Source organism: Epinephelus moara, chromosome 16 (assembly GCF_006386435.1).
Source record: "Epinephelus moara isolate mb chromosome 16, YSFRI_EMoa_1.0, whole genome shotgun sequence".
In the NCBI taxonomy this organism is placed as follows: domain Eukaryota; kingdom Metazoa; phylum Chordata; class Actinopteri; order Perciformes; family Serranidae; genus Epinephelus; species Epinephelus moara.
Window position 1 is genome coordinate 42,005,243 of NC_065521.1, and position 19,273 is coordinate 42,024,515.

At 42.4% G+C, this 19,273-nt stretch overlaps 1 protein-coding gene across 1 annotated transcript in view; it reads right to left on the reverse strand.

The window, feature by feature from the left end:
* Positions 1 to 13,319, reverse strand: part of ccm2l (CCM2 like scaffold protein) — a 20,390-nt gene extending 7,071 nt beyond the window's left edge. The window contains exons 1-8 of the mRNA XM_050065668.1: positions 13,087 to 13,319; positions 10,722 to 10,889; positions 10,552 to 10,635; positions 9,266 to 9,449; positions 6,338 to 6,963; positions 3,856 to 3,985; positions 1,558 to 1,621; positions 893 to 1,049 (exon numbers count right to left, since the gene is read on the reverse strand). Of these exons, the coding sequence (XP_049921625.1) occupies positions 893 to 1,049; positions 1,558 to 1,621; positions 3,856 to 3,985; positions 6,338 to 6,963; positions 9,266 to 9,449; positions 10,552 to 10,635; positions 10,722 to 10,889; positions 13,087 to 13,116 (1,443 nt within the window). The 5' untranslated portion in view covers positions 13,117 to 13,319. The remainder of the gene's footprint in view (positions 1 to 892; positions 1,050 to 1,557; positions 1,622 to 3,855; positions 3,986 to 6,337; positions 6,964 to 9,265; positions 9,450 to 10,551; positions 10,636 to 10,721; positions 10,890 to 13,086) is intronic.
* Between the last annotated feature and the right edge of the window lie 5,954 nt (positions 13,320 to 19,273).

Here is a 19,273-nt window from a genome sequence, read left to right on the forward strand (position 1 = left end):
TCACTGACGTGGTCAATCTATGTGAAACTGCACATAGGCATTGAGGATTGGCATAGGTAGAAGGTGACAAAGCTACCAATGGGTATGGACTAGTATTATTATGTTTGTAATTGCTCTTACCAGTTTTATTCAGTTTTTTATTTGTGTACATTTTATATTGCTATATATTTGTGTGTCATTCTTTTATTTTGTACAGCACTTTAGTCAACTGTGGTTATTTTTAGATGTGCTATATAAATACATTTTTTAATGGTCTCCTTTTAGTTTTTTTTTTTTTTTAAATTTTAATCATTTCTAAAATCAATTCTGAGTCACATGTCTTTTTGATCTTTTATTGGTTTATTCTTCATGTTATGAAAAATATTATTCATGAGGTATTTTAATTTTAATATTATTTTGTGAGGTTTTATTCCTCGTTTTAATGGATTTAATTCACTATTATGTTCAGTTGCTGGCTTTGTTTCATGCTTGCAACTTCTACATCGCATTTTGTGCTTGTGCACAAAGTGGAATTAAATGTGCTGTATAAATAAAGTTTTGCTTGCTTTTTTGTTTCATTTCTCAACCCTCTGTACTGCACTTAATGTATAAATTAAAAATGAAGGAATCTCACTGAGTCTGATGGAAATTATAAAAACAGGAAGTCCTTTTTTCAGTGTTTAACTGTTGGATATTGAAAGTCTTAAATGTGCGCCACACACACAGTATTTTAACCCCTTGCATTAAAAATTTGTAACATTTTTATGTTTATTAGTCGTGATTTGGCAGAATGCTGATCAGCATGCCACTATATTCAACCATCACAATACAAAATGTGTTTCTTTTGTTCTGGGTGATGACGGAAACACTGGTCTCTGAAGCTGCACACACACACACACACACACACACTCACAGTGATCATGTATTCCTGCATCAACAGCAGGGCGGGGTTACTGTCTCCTCCGTCGCTGACTGAAGCGAGACTGCGATGGGAGTCCTGCAGCGAGAGAGACGAGCTCTCACTGTACGTCTCGCTGTAGTAGAGCTCAAAGGCATCCTGGGAACCATCACTGAGAGACAGAGAGAATGACATCATGGACAGCATATCACCTGACACCTGACAGACTAATGGACAGATATTGATCAAATGTCAGTCAGTCAATTATGTGTCATTTATTGTGGCAGCTACAATAGCCTAAAAAATGTTATTAATGAAAGCAACTATTGATTTCTCCTCCATATTTAGCTTTTGTCTCTAAACAGTCAATCACACAGTAATCAAACAGTCCTCTGGGCTTTACTGTGGAGTTTCACATCCATTCTTCCAACATTCATAATATAATTAACTGCAAACGAGTCCCTGTGCTTTACTTAAGATGCGTTCTGTGTTTGGACATCACGACCAAACTCACAACTAGAGCAGCTGCTAATGAGATTATTTGTAGTAAAAGTTTTCAAGGCTGTCTCTTCAGACCGTCTGTGTCCAAATATCTGGGACATTCTGTGAACTGATAACACACTGTATTTATCTGGAGACGTTGAGTGTTGCAGCTTCAGTCAGGGTGGAGTGTTACTCACTATGAGCTGCAGCAGCTGAACTCTGGATCATAACTGTAGGACATGTCAGTCAGACAGCTGTCACCTGCACAGAGACAGACAGAGACAGACACAGAGCGTTAAGTGCATGTTATTTACGCCCTCTAAGATCATGAAGTATGACACTCACAGGTAAGTCTAATAAAGGAGAGGCTGCAGTGTTCATTAAAACTTAACGCAAACAACATACTGATGAGTTACTGTAGCTTTTCTTTTTACTAACAATATAAACTTTATAAACTGGAGCACTGACAGCATCAACGCTGGAAACTCAGGATAATAATCAAAAATAAGTGTGGGTATTTTGATGTGTATCCCATGCTGCCAGTATGTGTTACACTCAACAGACATCAAAATCTTTAACCGTCCAGTGTGTTAAATTCAGTGGAATATATTGGCAGAAATGGAATATAATATCCATCCATCCATTTTCATCTGCTTATCTGGGGCCGGGTCGCGGGGGCAGCAGGCCGAGCAAAGCACCCCAGATGTCCCTCTCCCCAGCAACACTTTCCAGCTCCTCCTGGGGGACCCCAAGGCGTTCCCAGGCCAGATGAGATATGTAATCCCTCCAGTGTGTTCTGGGTCTGCCCCGGGGCCTCCTACCAGTGGGACGTGCCCAGAACACCTCTAACATGAGGCACCCAGGAGGATCCTGATCAGATGAACCACCTCAACTGACCCCTTTCAACGCGAAGGAGCAGCGGCTCTACTCTGAGCTCCTTCTGGATGTCCGAGCTCCTCACCCTATCTCTAAGGCTGAGCCCAGACACCTCATGGAGGAAACTCATTTCGGTTGCTTGTAACTGCGACCTCATTCTTTCTGTCACTACCCAGAGCTCATGACCATAGATGAGGGTTGGGACGTAGATGGACCAATAAATCGAAAGCTTCGCCTCCCGGTTCAGCTCCCTCTTCACCACAACGGACCAAACCGCCGATACATCTATATAATATAAATATATCATCTGAAAATAAAAATTAATGTGCTTTTGTTATCTTAGACTGAGCTGGTTATATCTACATAGGGAGCAGATTGCCACGTTGTACCACCATGTTTCTACAGTAGCCCAGAATGGACAAACCAAACACTGGCTCTAGGTGGGGTCATTTGCATTTACATAGTTCTGGAAAACATTGATTTTTAAAAAGTAGAAAAGCGTTTTTTCGTGTTTTTACAGGTTTTAACCCTTTGAAACCTGGAGTGACATTTTTTTTATGTTGCTTTCACATGCCTTTCACAAGTATTTAAACCTTTGAACCCTGAGAAAATTGCTGCAATTTGTTTTTTATTTGTTTTAATTGGGAAAAAAAGATATTGAGCAACATGGTAAGAAATGTTCCACAAACTGCTAAAAAAGAAAAAAAAAGAAAAATTGTATTATAATCCAGGTCTTTTTTCCTTGTTTGTTTGATGTTTCTTTTCTTTCTTTCGTTCTTTTTTTTTTTTTTTTTTTTTTTTTTTACAAATTTCTTGCAAATTTTTTCGGGTCATTTCTTCTTTCATTGCTTATTGCTTTCTTCCCATGTTTTAAAAGAAATCAAGTCAATTTGCACAGGTTTCAAAGGGTTAATCGCCACGTTCATTTGTTATGGAGAGAAAGAGACTCAGTGAACATTTCAGTTCATTGTAAAACCTTCTTGAATGTCTTGATGTTGAATTGTAAGAGGAAAAAGGTGAGCACAAAATAGCAGGTGCTGGGCTAGCAGCCTGTCCCTGACATGCCAAACTACTTTGGGGAAACATTGATTTGTAACATGAAACCGCTTCATTCAGTTTTTTTTACCAGTTTAAAACACTGCGTCCATTTGTTTCAAAGAGGAGGGGACCTCTGCGGATAATTCGACACACCTGGATCAGAAATAAAGTGAGCACATGTTAGCATGTGGTGGGAAACAGTGATTTATAATGTGAAACTGCTTTATTATACCGATAAAAACCTCCTGAACAATAAAAACTGAAGAAATTCTAATTGGTAGAAGTTCCAGCTGGTTGCAATCTGCAGTCCTCACTGCTGCCACTAAATCCCCCTAAATCTTACACACTGGACCTCTAAGCTCACGGGACCGAAGCAACTGGAACTTAACCTTATAAAGTTTCATCACTATTATCTGAAAAACAAAAAAACAAAAAAACAAAACAATATCTAGCAAAGACTTTCTCTGGATTTATCAAATTTAAATTACATGTATAGTTCATGAAAATCAAAAAAAAATAGGAGCTCCTTTAAAAGTCCCCTCACTTCTACTTTTGACAAACAGAAAATGTGTCACACTCACTCCTCTGCAGCCAGAAGCGGTCCGGCATGGAGTGGTGAAATCCGGCTCTGTCGACACACTCGATGGTCTGATGGCCGTAAATGATCTGGAACATCTGACAGATCAGGGAACAGTACTCCTCTGCAGCATCCTGCACACACACACACACACACACACAAACAAAGAGGCTATAATCACACTGAATAAGTTATCATATTAATATCTGTGACTTGCTCTGAAACGTTCTTAATCTTTTTAATCCTGATTTTCACTTTTGCTGTGTGCACTGCACAGGTTCCACCGAGTGAGTGGCTTCACCGCAGCGGCTGTATGAGTTATTGCCTTGTTCAAGGGCACAGACACAGTAATAGGTGTTAGGATTTAAACCAACAACCACCTGAAGCTAAGTCGGCAGTCTGTTGTTGTTGTGAAACACGACTGGAGTCTGTGAGCTTCATCTGAGCCAGTTAATGATGCCAAACCAAACAAACTATTGCTCCAGGGACACAATGACACACACATGCACACACACACAAATACAATGACAAAGCTACTTGCAAATGTGATGTAATACTCCAGGTTATGCAACAACGCAGAGTCTCAGTAAGTGTGTGTGTGTGTTTATGAAGATGCATTGAACAGTATTGCCCTACTTTCCACGGTTCCAACATGAGAGCCAAATGATTAGTGAACCACATTGAAAGAACTCTTTTCACTGGTTTATTTCCTGTTACTGTTGGTTTCTCTCCCGAGTCTGAACATCAGACTGGAGTCTACAAAGATATTTACAGATCATCAGCTCTGTTTACATTTTTAGTTTTGCGCAGCAGAGCTCCAGGGACGGCCATTTTGGTTTTGTCCAGTATTTTACTCCAGAGTGAAATACTGTATCTCAGCCTCTATTGGATGGAAAGCTATGCAATTTGAATGAGTTGTAATGACTTCAGTAATCCCTCGCTTTCTTAAACTGCACCACCAACCAACAGGTCAAAATTTCTGCTTGTCCAAACAGTGTTAATTTCGTTGACGAAAACTATGATAAATACAACATACATCAAATACATCAACAACCTTTTTTCAATGACAAAAATGAGACAATGACGAGCTAAAAATATATCTTGATACTAAAAACTAAGACAAAATCTATGTTTCGTTTTCATCGATGAGACGAGACGTGATGAGAATGTTAGCAGTGGATTATCAGAACCTGAAAGCCGAGAACAGCTGTGCTTGCAATTATCTACAAATGCTGCATGAGTTACTGGCTGGTTAAAGGCCTTCACATACTCCGCAAGAACAGAGAAATTTGTTCTCTCTCGCAGGGCTGCAAGAAAAAAATGATGTCATTTTATTCTTGCAGCCCTGGTTTGGGAGTTCTTGCAGCTTGTTCTTGACACATCATCTGGGCAATACTTTTTTCTTGTGTGGTTTCCAAGAACTATGGTGTGAGTGGTCTGAAATTTGAAGTGGGCGGAGGTAATGTAGAAAATCGCGTGTGACGTATGTGGCAGTGGGAGGGGCCTATGAGGACTTCCCAGGAGTTCTGCACTTGAGTTTCTCATGAAGTATGAATTGTCCTGGCCAGAAAGAACTTTGGTCTTGTTCTTTCCACCTCAAGGAAAAGAACAAATTTCTCTGTTCTTGCGGACTATGTACAGGGCTTAACTCCAGTAAATAGTCTGCACCAGGATGTTTTGCATAATGACTAAAATGTCATGAATTTTTGTCGACTAAAACGTTTGGAATTTTAATCAGACTAAAACTAGACTAAAACTATGAAGGATAAAGATGACTAAAATGTGACTAAAACTAATAAGCATTTTCGTCTAAATCTAAAATAGCTGTCACACCTAACACTGTGTCCAAAACTTAAACTAATAACCATGCTGCCACTGTTAGTACTCAACACACAAATTTGAGTATCTTCATCTGTACGTTGAGTTAAAAGTTATACTTCATCATGTGAGCAAATTTGCTTATTTTCTTTCTTTTCAAAGTAACATGGAAAGATTGATATCATTCTCATGTCTGTGTGTAAGGTATGGAGCTGGAGTCAAGACATGGTTAGCCTAGCTTAGCATAACGACTAGAAACGGGGCAACAGCTAGCTGGCTACATCCCAAAGCACCTCTAAATATCTCCCGTGTCCAGCTCTGTACTTAACAAACAAAAACATGTGTTCTAGGCGTTCACATGTAACTCTTGGAAGGACCATGAATTAGCATTTTTTTCCAAAATGTCGAACTATTTCTTCACTTCCTGATTTTTGCTCGGATAAAACAAAAACAAAACTTGATCCCAGGTTAATTGAACTGATTTAGTGTGAGTGACAGAAAAATATGGAGTTAGTTTGTAAAGTAACTTTGGGTCACCAATTGCCTCGTAATAATGGCATCATCCCATAAAATGGATAAAGCGCAATTTGTAGGCTATCGAACTGATACAAGATGCACTTTGTTCCATATCTTTAAGCCCCCCCTCCAAAACCCTACACGTGACCCACCCTGTTCTCCACAGCCAGGATGACCAGGTTGCAGTAGGCGTCAGGGCAGGGCGTCGGCTCCAGTGGGTTGTGGTTCCTCCTCTCCCAGCTGCCGTAGCTCTTCCCCCGCTCCCAGCTTCCCGTGCAGGCCTGCCGCCGCTCCCAGCTCCCCCCACCACCGCCACCTCCTCCTCTCCTCTCCCAGCTCCCACCTCCTCCACCTCCTCCATGCCTCCTCTCCCAGCTCCCTCCACCACCTCCTCCCACCCCCACCCCCCAGCTCCCGCTCATGGGTCTCGCTCTGCGGTTCTCCCAGCTCCCTCCTGTTTTGCGTGTTTGCTGCCTCCTCTCCCAGCTCCCTCCCACCCTCTTCCTCTCCAAACTCCCTCCTCCTCCTCTCTCTCCCCCTCCTCTTTCACCCCCACCTCCTCCACCCCCCCTCTCCACATTCTGGTTTTTGTCGTGGTTACTCCTGGACAGTGATGGCCTCCAGTCGACTCCACAGATGGTGTGGCGTCGTTCCATGGTGCCCCCTGCAGGCCGAGGGTCAGCGTTGCCACTCATGGTTTGACGTCTGCCATCTATGCCAGTTGGCTTTTTCCTGTCCAGGCTGTCGTCCCCAGCAACCACTGTATCCACGTTCAGACCTGCGGGATGAGGGTTTAAAAATGTGCACACTGTCTCGCTCATAGAAGAAGAGATGGCACATCCTACTTAATTTCACTCTCGCAAAACCAAAGATAAACAACAAACAAAAAATGTTAACTATAGCTGATCAGATCCGAATCAAGAATCTGTCACTGTGTTGCCTTTTTCTCTCCTCAGATGTTTGCAGAAACATATTTTAGTGTACTGTTTAGCTGTTAAATGTTAAAGTTTGCTCCGGTGAGTGGGTGGTGCTTTATTTCGGCGCAACTGTATCAAACATGGCGGCACACGCAAACACAATCTTTCTGATTTCACAGCTAAACAGTACACTAAAATATGTTTCCGAAGACATTTGAGGTGAGAAATAGTTGATGCAGTGACAGAATCTTGATTCATATTTGATCAGTGCTGCCTAGGTTGACAGTCTGATGTTCACGAGCAGTGATTGACAGCTGCATTTCAGAGAGCTCTGATTGGTTGTTTTCGTTCACATGTGGTAACGCCATTATTAGCAATACAAGGAGCCAGAGGACTCCTGATCTTTTAATTTTGTTTTTGAATTCTGTGTGGATGTAGAGACATTTTCAGCAAATGTGACAAAAAGAGTTCTCAGTCTGAAATTTTAACTGGAACAACCCCTGAGGTTGGAATTCTGTCTCGGAAAACTGGAGGAACCTCACCATGAATATAGACCCTTTTCGGGCTGACGTCACAATGACACCAGTTTGTTAGCTGGTGGCAAAACCAGCCTCTCCCCCACAGGGCTGTAGGCTACATAGGAGTCTTAAAATGTGTTTGTCTTGTGTTATTGGGAGCCAGAATAGAAGGAGTCATGGCTCAAAACCAGCCGCCACTGCCCGTCAACAAAAACAAAGATGGTTAAATGTGATAAGACCAAAAGACTGGACGGAGGCCATCATCAAAAATGCTCACATGTGCAGCGCACACTTCATATCAGGTTAGGGAAAAAGTATTTCCTGTTGTAGGGATGAATAAGGTTATGTGTATTAAGGGTTATCATGTCCACCTCATCAGAAACTGGGGAGGGATTAAGAGGAATATTGGATTTCTCTGGAACGCTAACTTTTTAGCACATTAGCTAACATTAGCTTCCATAGCAAAACAAACAAGTGATGTCCTCCTTTGTAAGATTGGCTTCCTGTGACATCATCCATCTACTGAGTGAGAGCATACGGGTCGGCCAGTCTGGTGCTGTTGGTCAGTGTTTAGTTTTTCAAGCAACACTCGTGGTCCCGGAGAGTGAGTGACCTGACATGGTGACACTCCGCTTGGCAGCTCCGTCTCCCCAGACAGAGTACCGAGAGTTTGCTCTGCCACCCCGAGATTGGGTGCTCTGGATAACTGAAAGGTACATTACCTAACCGACAGCGTTACACATTTACGAACGTTCCAGTTTGTGTCAGAGTGCACTCCGGCACTTGGCATGAGTATATCTGAACGCACCACTCGTATCATCTTCCTCCATTGACTAAAACAAGCCAATAGAACGTGCTAGCTAGTGCTGGGTAATGTCTGTGGAGAATTGTTTTGCCTCCAGCTAAGCCCCGCCCACCAAGAATGAGTCATTTCGCAGTAGTTATGACAGTTAAAGAAAATATACTTATTTACAGACGTCTCTTCCCCAATGTAAGTCTACGGGAAAAATTCTTTTAAGGTCCAATGACATAATGGGACAGACCCTGGCAACTGCAGTACCACTGTTTGACCACAAGGAAAATTGGCTTCAAAGCTCAGCACTCTTCGTGGGGGCCTGAACTTCACCAACCCAAAAAGCAGAATCCAAGATGGCTGCTCTGCACATCAACAGTAATGAGAGCTGTAGAAATACACTGGTTATTAGCATCTCTGTCTTATTTGTGTCTCTGAGATCAGTTGAACACACAGTACTGTCCAACGTCTATCTGTAGACGTGTTGCCATGGTGTTTCTATGTTCATAACACTGCTAAAGTGTTGTTAGCAACTAATATCGCTACAATTGCTAACCTGGCTAGAACTGGTATTGTCTTGGTGTACGGATTTGTTGTACAAAGCTCAGGTATGATGTCATTCCCTGCTCTTATTTTCGATGTAAATGAAATACAGCGTTTGTCACAAAAAGATTAGCATGAAAGCTAGTGTTAGCCTGTTAGCTCATCACCCTGTTAGCCATGCTACCCTCATGTTGCATGTTATGGCCAGCCCTCCAGAGTCCCCTGTTGTTTACGATTTCAGTGTTACACCCTGAACTTTCATGGTCACCCAGTAAAGCAACAGTGTCTGGTGCACAGGTGTGTCCTCACCGGTCTTGAGGACCAGCAGGTGCAGTGCGTCGTCCCTCAGGTAGGAGGCAGCAGCGATCTCGTGTGTGGGAATCCTCACCAGCAGCTTCTCGTTGTCTCTCCACGTCAGCAGCAGACAGCGAGCAGACAGACTCAGAATACAGTCCTGATCCACACTGGTCTTCAACGGCAGCACCTTCAGCTGCTACTGACCCACACACAGAGACATGTGATTATAGATTATTGATCAGTGAGTCAGACATTGTAATCAGCTATGTAAAGACTATGTTTAATCAGGTGGTTATAGGTTGGGTATTGATAACTGTCAGCAACACTGATAGTAGTAGTAGTATACAGTGCATAGATAGGTTATTGATGAATAACCCCCACGTTTATTAGTTATAGATAGGTTATTGATCACTAACCCCTACACTTAAGGTAAAGATACATTTACTGATCATGGTGGCTGCGTATCGGTTATTATTCACCAACCCCGGCTTGGATTAACTATATATAGGTTATAGATACAGTAGGTACATTACTGGTTATTAATTACTTACCCCAACAGTGATTAGTTATTGATAGTAGCCGAGATTGATTATTAACCCTGGCTGTTTTCAGTTATTGATTGATTGTTCATCACTAACCCTCAGAAGTGTTTCATTATATTATAGACGTAATTGATAACTGACATTGGCAGTGGTTGGTTATAGATACGTTATTGATAACTAAACTTAGCAGTGGTTAGTTATAGATACGTTATTGATACCTAACTTTGCCAGTGGTTAGTTATAGATATGTTATTGATAGCTAACTTTGCCAGTGGTTAGTTATAGATATGTTATTGATACCTAACTTTGCCAGTGGTTAGTTATAGATATGTTATTGATAGCTAACTTTGCCAGTGGTTAGTTATAGATATGTTATTGATACCTAACTTTGGCAGTGGTTAGTTATAGATATGTTATTGATAGCTAACTTTGGCAGTGGTTAGTTATAGATACGTTATTGATAACTAAACTTGGCAGTGGTTAGTTATAGATACGTTATTGATACCTAACTTTGCCAGTGGTTAGTTATAGATATGTTATTGATACCTAACTTTGGCAGTGGTTAGTTATAGATATGTTATTGATACCTAACTTTGGCAGTGGTTAGTTATAGATACGTTATTGATAACTAAACTTGGCAGTGGTTAGTTATAGATATGTTATTGATACCTAACTTTGGCAGTGGTTAGTTATAGATACGTTATTTATAACTAAACTTGGCAGTGATTAGTCATAGATAAGTTATTGATTACTAACCCTGGCTGTGTCCAGCAGCTGCAGCAGCTCGTCTCGGCTGGAGGGGTTCAGTGAAACAGACACCCAGGTCAGGTGACCAAGAAACTGAGGTGAGAGGTGAAAGGTCAAGCAACTGTTGTCATGGTGATTTTAAAGTATTGTGTTGTATTGTTGTGTATATCAAGTGCTACCTTGACCTCCTTCTCTACGTAGTCGAAGATGAGTCTCTCAGGGTGGATGAGGTAGTCGGGGGGGTAGAGGGGGACGGTGTGCAGCGGGCGGCGGTAAACGCTGCCTCGATCCACCTGCCTGCGAGCAGATTTTGACCAGACCAACCGCTTAATAGGGGAGACAAAACCCTGGGGAGAAAGAGACGCGAGCATAGACATGAGGGCAGAGAAGAAGATAAGACAAACGACGAACATTCAGCCAACACTTCATCTAAAACGTTCTAAAATGTGCAAGTTATAGAGCGTGAGCACAATGTCACCAAAACAACCTTCCTTAACTGATGACAAAGTCCTTGTCGGAGATGCATTAGTACGCCTTAACGTTTACACTACGAACGATGTGTGGTCAAATGTGTCCCAGAACACCTCAGGAAGTGGTTTGAGTGATCAGATCACTATGAGTCTTGCTGGTTGTTTACACTTCTATTCAGTGCTGTTCACTTGTCTACCAAGACACATGTTAATACCAGGTATAAAAAGACACAGGTGTCAACAGCGATGTGTCTCGGCTCTCCACATGTTCGGATCACTGAAACACATTTTAAAAATGACAGGGTTAAAGAACAGCTGCATCATCTGCATGTTTATTTTGTCCAACACTTTAGTATTCAGGCTGTAATTAACACAGCAGTCACTGGTTTGGGTTTGAATTTGAACTAGAACTTCACAGCAGATTAATTTGTTTGTATGTACATGCCTCAGTGTGTGTGTGTGTGTGTGTGTGTGTTAATACAGTACATCCCCTTGGCTGTTCCAACAGTGATTGACAGGTGAGCAGTGATCTCTGACAGCTCCCTGCTGAGACTCACTGTCAACACAGCACACACTGTTAGACACCCACTGACACACACACACACACACACACACACACACACACACACACCAAAACACATTAATATACTGAGGCTGGAAGGCATGAGGCGATGGACGTTATAGCACAAACTCACACACCGAATACAGAGAGCAAATGAGCTTGTTTTAGAACCAGAAACCTGTCTTGTCTTCCTCTCGGAGTGAGAACAAGGACAGATTGTTACGTATCAGAATGAAGCAAGTTTCTGATGAACATCTCTGTAGTCAGCTAAATTTAATTGTAAGACAGAGGATAGTTATAATGAGTTTTAGTTCTTCTTGTTCCAGTGTTTCTTTGAGGAGACAGGAAGAGAGAAATAATTGGATTTTGTAATGAATGTGCTTAATGTAGCAACTTGTCCAGGTCAGACCAAGGTGCTATGGAGCTAGTTAATAATGTTTTTTTCCCCTTCTTATATCTTTGCATTTTTCTCCCTATTAAAGAATTTTTTCATATGCTTTTTAATTTTTTAAATCAACTGTTGTCTTTGGTTGGTCAAACCAGAATGTTGAAGAGAGTTTATCTTTAGCAGGTTTAACACAACGCGTCACATTTGACATTACCTGACTCCACTCCTCTAGACCGAAGACGGAGGTTTTCGATCCACACCTGCAACTGTTTCTCATTGAGATTTTCTGTTTTTCTCTTTTGAATTTCTCCCCTTTATGTCCTACTATTGTAGGGACTTAAAATGGGCCTTGATTTTTTGCAATTTGGCCAGTAAGAACAGCCGTAAACAGCACAAATCATGGGTATTTAAGCCGGGTTGGTAGTCTTTGCCTTCAGCTGCCTGACCTCCATCTGGACGGCGCACTGATGTGTGATGTCATATGCAAAGAAGCTACTGGAGGATATAATTACTAGTTAGAAAACGTTGCCAATGGTACGATACATTTTGTTCAAATTTATGTTTTGTTTAAACCCTGAGAACGCTGTGCTGTGAACTCCCTGTAGCGCTTGTTCTAAATGCTGCGTATGTATTATTGAATTGATGTTTTTGAACGTTGTCAGGTTAATGAAGATGTTTCTTCATTTGCTTGTGTTGAGTCTGTTTGCATGTGTTTTCTCAATCTGCAGCACACTCAGTGCTCAGGGCCAACGAACTAATGGGTCAATAGCTTAACTTAACAGTTTACCAAACCTGATATTAGTTGATTTTGCCACAAATTTTGCTATTTCAAATGCTGGTGTGACCGGGCCTGAAACCTGTGTTTGTTTGTATCTAAGGATTGCTTGAAGGGGGCAGGGCTTCAGAGGCACAACTAGAATGACACTAAAGGGATCTCTCTCTATGACTTCACTCAAGCTTGATTGGTTAGTCTTCTGTTCCAAAATAATAAAGTCCTAATTTCAAGTTCAATGAAATATTACAAAATGTGCTCAGGAGAAGGTTCAGAAACAAATCATCCACGTCCAAATGACTTTAACAAAATGATATGTAGAAACTTAGAAACAGAACAGGAGCTGCCGTACCTTCTTGGATTTCTTGGGTTCATAGTCCATCGTGGTTCCTCTGTTCTGGTCCTGTTGCGGGTCAGATGAGTCCTGGTCCTGGCCACAGTCTTCCTGAATGAATTTTTTGTTTCAGTTTGTCTTTTGTTGTCTTTGTGTCTGTCTCGGAGTTGTTTTTTCCATCGTTCCCTCTCTGTCTCCGTCTCTCTCTGTCCGAGTTATTTTGGCTTCTGAGTCGGCCGCTTCATTCTTGTTCTTTCTCTTCCTACACTGATTGTTCTTTTGAGACCTCTCCTGGGGCCACACACACACACACACACACACACACACTCAAAAGAGAACAGGAAGCAGTGGAAGTCCACTTCCTGTCCGAGAGGAAACTCCACCAGGGACTGATAAGGCCCATTCTCTCTGCACCGATAACAGACTCAAAATTAACCTGTAATTAAACCTTGTTTTTTGTGATTTACACTTTAAAATATTATTTTTCACTGGATTGAGCATAACGTTAGTTCAGACAGGACATGGTGTCAAGTTCAGCTCATCCCAGCTACACCAGCTGATCTCAAACAGATCACGATTCCTTTCTATGCAACCAGTTGGTAAATCTCATTCAGGGCGCCCTTAAACTGCTCTGGCCTGCCTACTGTTGCTGCTTCCTCTGCAAGCTGCTTTGCAACCTGCCTCCACCCCAGCTCCTCCTTTTCATGCTGTGACTGACTTATCAATGTCCTTTCTGTCAGTGATGCTGCTCTCTCTGCCTTAGGCTTTCCATGTAGGCGCATGGAAGGGCAGGGAGGTATGCTTTCTCTGCCTCAGGCTTTCCTCCTTTCCTTGATTTACAGATGATGTGGTTCTGTTGGCCTCATCACACCGTGACCTCCAGCATGCACTGGGGCAGTTTGCAGGCGAGTGTGAAGCAGTTGGGATGAGAGTCAGCACCTCCAAATCTGAGGCCATGGTTCTCTGCTGGAAACCGAAGTATCTCAGGGTCTTGTTCACGAGTGAGAGGAGAATAGAGCGTGAGATGGATCGGCGGTTTAGTGCAGCATTTGCAGAGATGCAGGCACTGTGTCAGACTGTCGTGGTGAAGAGGGAGCTGAGCCAGAAGGCAAAGCTTTTGATTTACTGGTCCATCTACGTCCCATCCCTCACCTATGATCATGAGATGTGGGTAGTGACCAAAAGAATGAGATCACGGATACAAGCGGCTGAAATGAGTTTCCTCCCAAGGGTGGCTGGGCACTGGAGGAATTACATATCTCGTCTGGCCTGGGATTGCCTCGGGAACCTTCAGGAGAAGCTGGAAAACATTGCTGGGGAGAGGGATGTCTGGAGTATTTTGCTTAGCGTGCTGCCCCCGCGACCTGGCTTTGGATAAATGGTTGAAAATGGATCATTACAATTCACCCAAAGAACAAAGCAGGCATGCCTTATTGCATGATCCAGATCTTCTTAAAACTGCCATTTTCAGTTTGTAGGTTGTTAGCTCTTAGATTGTTGTAGGTAGGGATTGGGATTTGGAAAACAGTAACATCAGATAGAAGGAGGGAGGGAGAATGGTGGCCGAAACCAGCGGCCCAAAGGCAGGCTTATAGCCACAGTCTACAGTCAGTGAGTAAGACTAAGCACTGATTAAATAGAAGAAACTTCAGGTTCAAATTGAGAGGAGAATCTAGAGATTAAGACAGACAATAATTTTCCTGAATTTATTATCTTGCCAGCCTTTAGGGCAGATATAGAATTTAATTACACAAAGTGCAAAACTGCTGCTGCGCAACTCTCTGAGCTGCAAATGTCATGCCTCAGTAGCTGTCACCCTCTGTGATTCAAAGATGATTTAGTCTGTAGAGCTCAACATTTAGGAGTAAATATTTAGGGTATGTAGGAAGTCTTCAGTTGCAGTAAGAAGGTTTGACCACAGGGAGGCAGCGCCGTGACAAAGACTAACTGGAGGAGGACGAGGAGGAGAGGAAGGAAAGACATATTTCGTCTCAGCAGGACACTGGTGGAGGCAGAAGAGACGACATCAAACCTGTGACCTTTTACACACACACACACACACACACACACACAGACACATAGTGAGCGTCTTACAATCACATGCACACAGACAGAGTAAATACTACTTGAACATGAACATGTACACACATACAAACCACACACACACGCATACATACACACACACACACACACACACACACACACACACACACACACACACACACCTATTGTCATGGTGACCGAAGGGCTAACGGCTTAACGATCGTCCAGTTACCTAGGCAACGGAAGACAAAGACAGGGCATTTATCTTTTGAGTGTTTTTTTTCTTGTCCTGCTCCTGCTCTGTCTGTCTCCCTCGGTCTGTCTGTCTGTCTCTCTAAGCCCTGAGAAACTTGGCCGGAGGCTTAACTGTGTCGAAATGAACAGAGGACGAATCAAAAGTTCTGCACCGCACTCAGATTTTCCACTGACCCTACGTGACAGACGAACACTAAAACATGTCGTTTTTGATTTTATCCTCAAGAAGAACATGTAACTTAATCTCTGGATCCCAAGACTGAAAACAACTTTAGATTATTAACACTGAACTGAAATGCAGTTTCACTTTCTGCAGCTGTTGTGCATGTTGTTAATTTCTTTAAGATGGGATGAGACCAGTTTAGACATGATTGTTTAAAGGGTGTCTAAAGGCCAAAACACACCGCCACCAAACGGCGTGTGTCAAAACAGTTTCTATGTACAGTCCCTACACTGGCGGCGGCTACGTGCGCTCTCATGTTAATGGTCGCACTGCCCCACAACACTTCACGCCACTGTCCTATATCCAGCCTCACTACCATGAAGAAATGAATTTGTCTCCCACTCCCTCACTGCTTGTGCATCGTGGCTCCTGTTGCAGCTCTTCTTCTCTGCTCACCTCTTGCTGCTGCTGTCCCTCGTGTATGTCAAAGGATGGATGAGGAGAGACTGGGTGAGGTCGTAAAAAGGGAGAAAAATAGAAATATAGCTACATGATCCACAATCCTGTCACTGTTTATACCAGTTTATACAGTGCAAAGAAGCACAATTTCCCCTTGAGGATCAGTTAAGTATTTCTGATTCTGATTCTTATTGTAAAGAGGGTAAAACTAAGAACCGCAGCTCTGGAGATTGACTCTTCAGGTGATAAGTTAAATTTAATTAGTTGATGTCAACATGTTATTTTAAGCCAAAGCAGAGGTGGAAGACGTCCTCGGATTTTTTACTTCAGTAAAAATAGCAATCACTAATGCTGATGCGCCGGAGTGCAACAATTCTTATTGGTGCTGGTGGCAGCACGTGATGTGAGCGACGCTGTGGCAGCAGTGTGTTTTTGTTTTTAGCTACAGCCAAGAGCCTCGGAGGGTGTTTCCCATGGCAACAGTTGACTGACATCTGAGAGCCAAACATCAACCTCCATGGTTGAGAAATGAAGCCAAATTGGAAGTGCCAAAAACTGCAGTTCCTCTAATGGCCACTTGAGGCTGGCTCCAGAAGCCAGTCAATCTCCATAGATCCCCATATTACAATGTCCAATTTAACAGCATAAATAAACATGTTTACAGCCTGGTACAAAAAATGGTTTTGGCCTCTTTAGCTAATTTCAACATTCATGACAATTGCATGGGGGGTGAATTTTTATATTACTCTGTCATTTACATTTTATTAAAGATTAAAGTTACGCACAATTAAGGGCAGATCACAGATCCACACCTCGCTCCTCCACAGCTCCACCCTCTCACCCAAGCAAGGTGACTTCTGGCTCTAAAAAACAAGATGGTGACGGCCGAAATGCCGAACCTTGGGTTTCAAAACAGGAGTCCACAAACCAATAGCTGACCTCATGGTAGCTTCGTCCATTATTTTCACAGTCTATGCTGAGAGCCAGTGTTGCTGGGAAACAATTTTGTGGTGTACTCCTAACTGGAGAACATCAGAATGTACAGACTACAACTGTTGTTTGTTTTCAACAAGTCGAGTTTATTTCTCAATAGTCTCGCTACCAGACAATCAGAGATCTCCGCCTTCTGATAGTCTGGGGACACTCCTTTCTAAAGTGTGTTTAACACACTGGTGAAAACGGCCGGCAACAAAGTAACGCCTCTTGCATTTTTGAAAAGGACACGCCCTCCCGGAAATGTGCGCTCCCCCTTTTCTCGTCCGCAAGGAAACAAACACACAGAGAGCTTGAAAATGGATGCCGAGAGATTTAACTCCGTTTTATCAAACGTGTGCTCAGTCCACAAGATTGTGGAAATGAAGGACTTACAGCGACTTTGTTTAAAACTTTTAACGCAGTCGGACTATGTTTACGAGCACAAGAGTTCAGCGAGCCACCGAAGGACCGCCCTGCGGATTTACTATTGGTTCTGCAACGTAGGGAGTTTTTTTAAACTCTGAAATTGTATCCGCCCATCTAAACACAAAATCAGGGAGAAAGTCATCAGTCTTTAGTTAAGCAAAGCGTCTAAAGACTGACTTGTGAGTCTAATTTCTCAATTAAGTAATATCATAGTATTTAAATAACTGCTGAGTTTTTGGTCAACACATTCTCACTCCGACCTCATCACGTATCGACATTTGGTCATAGGCTTTCCACATCCAGACACAATGTGCAGGGCACCCTGGGTGTGTTGGTTGTTGACGTTCTGGGACGCCATGTCAAGTTCAGCCTGTTACAAGTTTTGTCTGTTTTCAAAATACACTTTTGTTTGCACAGGAAATTTAGAGTTTGCATACAGTCTCTTTCAAAATAAATGCACCACGTCAGTACAACACCGTGAATTGACCTTTTTTCCTTCAGTAACAAATGTACGTGGTTACGTTTTGCCAACACACACATGGTTGGGTTTAGGAAAAAAGAATAGGGTTTGGCTGTATAATCTTACAGGAAGCAAACACCAGCCTTCTGGGGGAAGTCGGTGGTTGTTGGATCCATCCAGCACCTCCCGCACCCACCTTACTGGGGCTTCTGCCACCTTAACGTTCACTGTCCCACCACGTTTCCCTCAGACACTGCCAGTCGCCTATCATGCCAATGTGAAAGGACAGCTTTTTTCGTCGGTGTCTGACGTCAGAAGTCCCTGCCCTAGCGCCAGATTTTACCAACTTTGGAGTGAGATTGGGTTGTATCGGTCGCTCCTCTACACTCAGTCCTGTGTTCGTTCTGCATCATAGAAAGAAGGAGATCTAGACAATGTTTAGGCGGCAGCCATCTAAAAAGTTAAGTCCTATGTAATTAATGCAATTAGTGGATTTACTGGCACCTTGCACCACTAACCAATAGCAAGCCGCCAAGACAGCGCTAACCTCTGAGGGAATGTCGGGATGTAGTTCAGCAGATAGCCAAGCAGATTCTTCCAGAACACACGGAGCTGAAACTCTCTGTGTTTCTATTTGAAGGTGGAAGAAAAGAAGTGTTGGGCTCGTTACTCTAAAAATGTAATACATTACACATTACTCGTTAGTCCTTTCAAAAGTAATGATATTACTTTACTTATTGTTCCCTGCCAACAGTAATTTGTTACACTACTCATTATATTATTTTTTCGTTACACCCCATAAAACTGGTGACTCGTAATCGCTGGTATGATTTTTTATTTTTTTACCTAGAGGTCTTCTGTTGCCTGGAACTGGGATTCTCCCACGCCTCTGCCTGACAGACGGAGAGTCACTTGTGGAGCAGCATTTCATCCACCACATATCCAGCTACAAGCTTCATCACTTCTTTGTAGCTGCAGCTGCTCTTGAGTAAAATCCAGTGTTGGTTGATTTGCCAGTGTAGAGCTACAGCTGATGTCCATGGCCAAACAGGGCGCTTATTTTGGTGGGGTGTATTTCCTGGAGCATCACAATGTTGTGCTGTCGGTCATAGAAGGAGTTTTAGTACCAGTACCTGCAGCAACAATGTTCTTGTCATCTTTTCTCAAAGTAATGGGAATAGGAAAGATAGGATAGAAAACCAAGGTGAGGAGCGACGGGGCTGATGGGAAATGAAGTCTTAATTTGGAGAATTAGGGAGTTTGCACTAACGTGAAAAGTTCTCCAACATGAACCTATTTGTTTATGTAAATTATTCATGGTTAAAACAAGTTAAAATGAGAGTTAATATGTATTATATTTATTTATTTATAGTATACTGATAAATACACCTACGGTCACATGCACACAGACAGAGTAAATACTA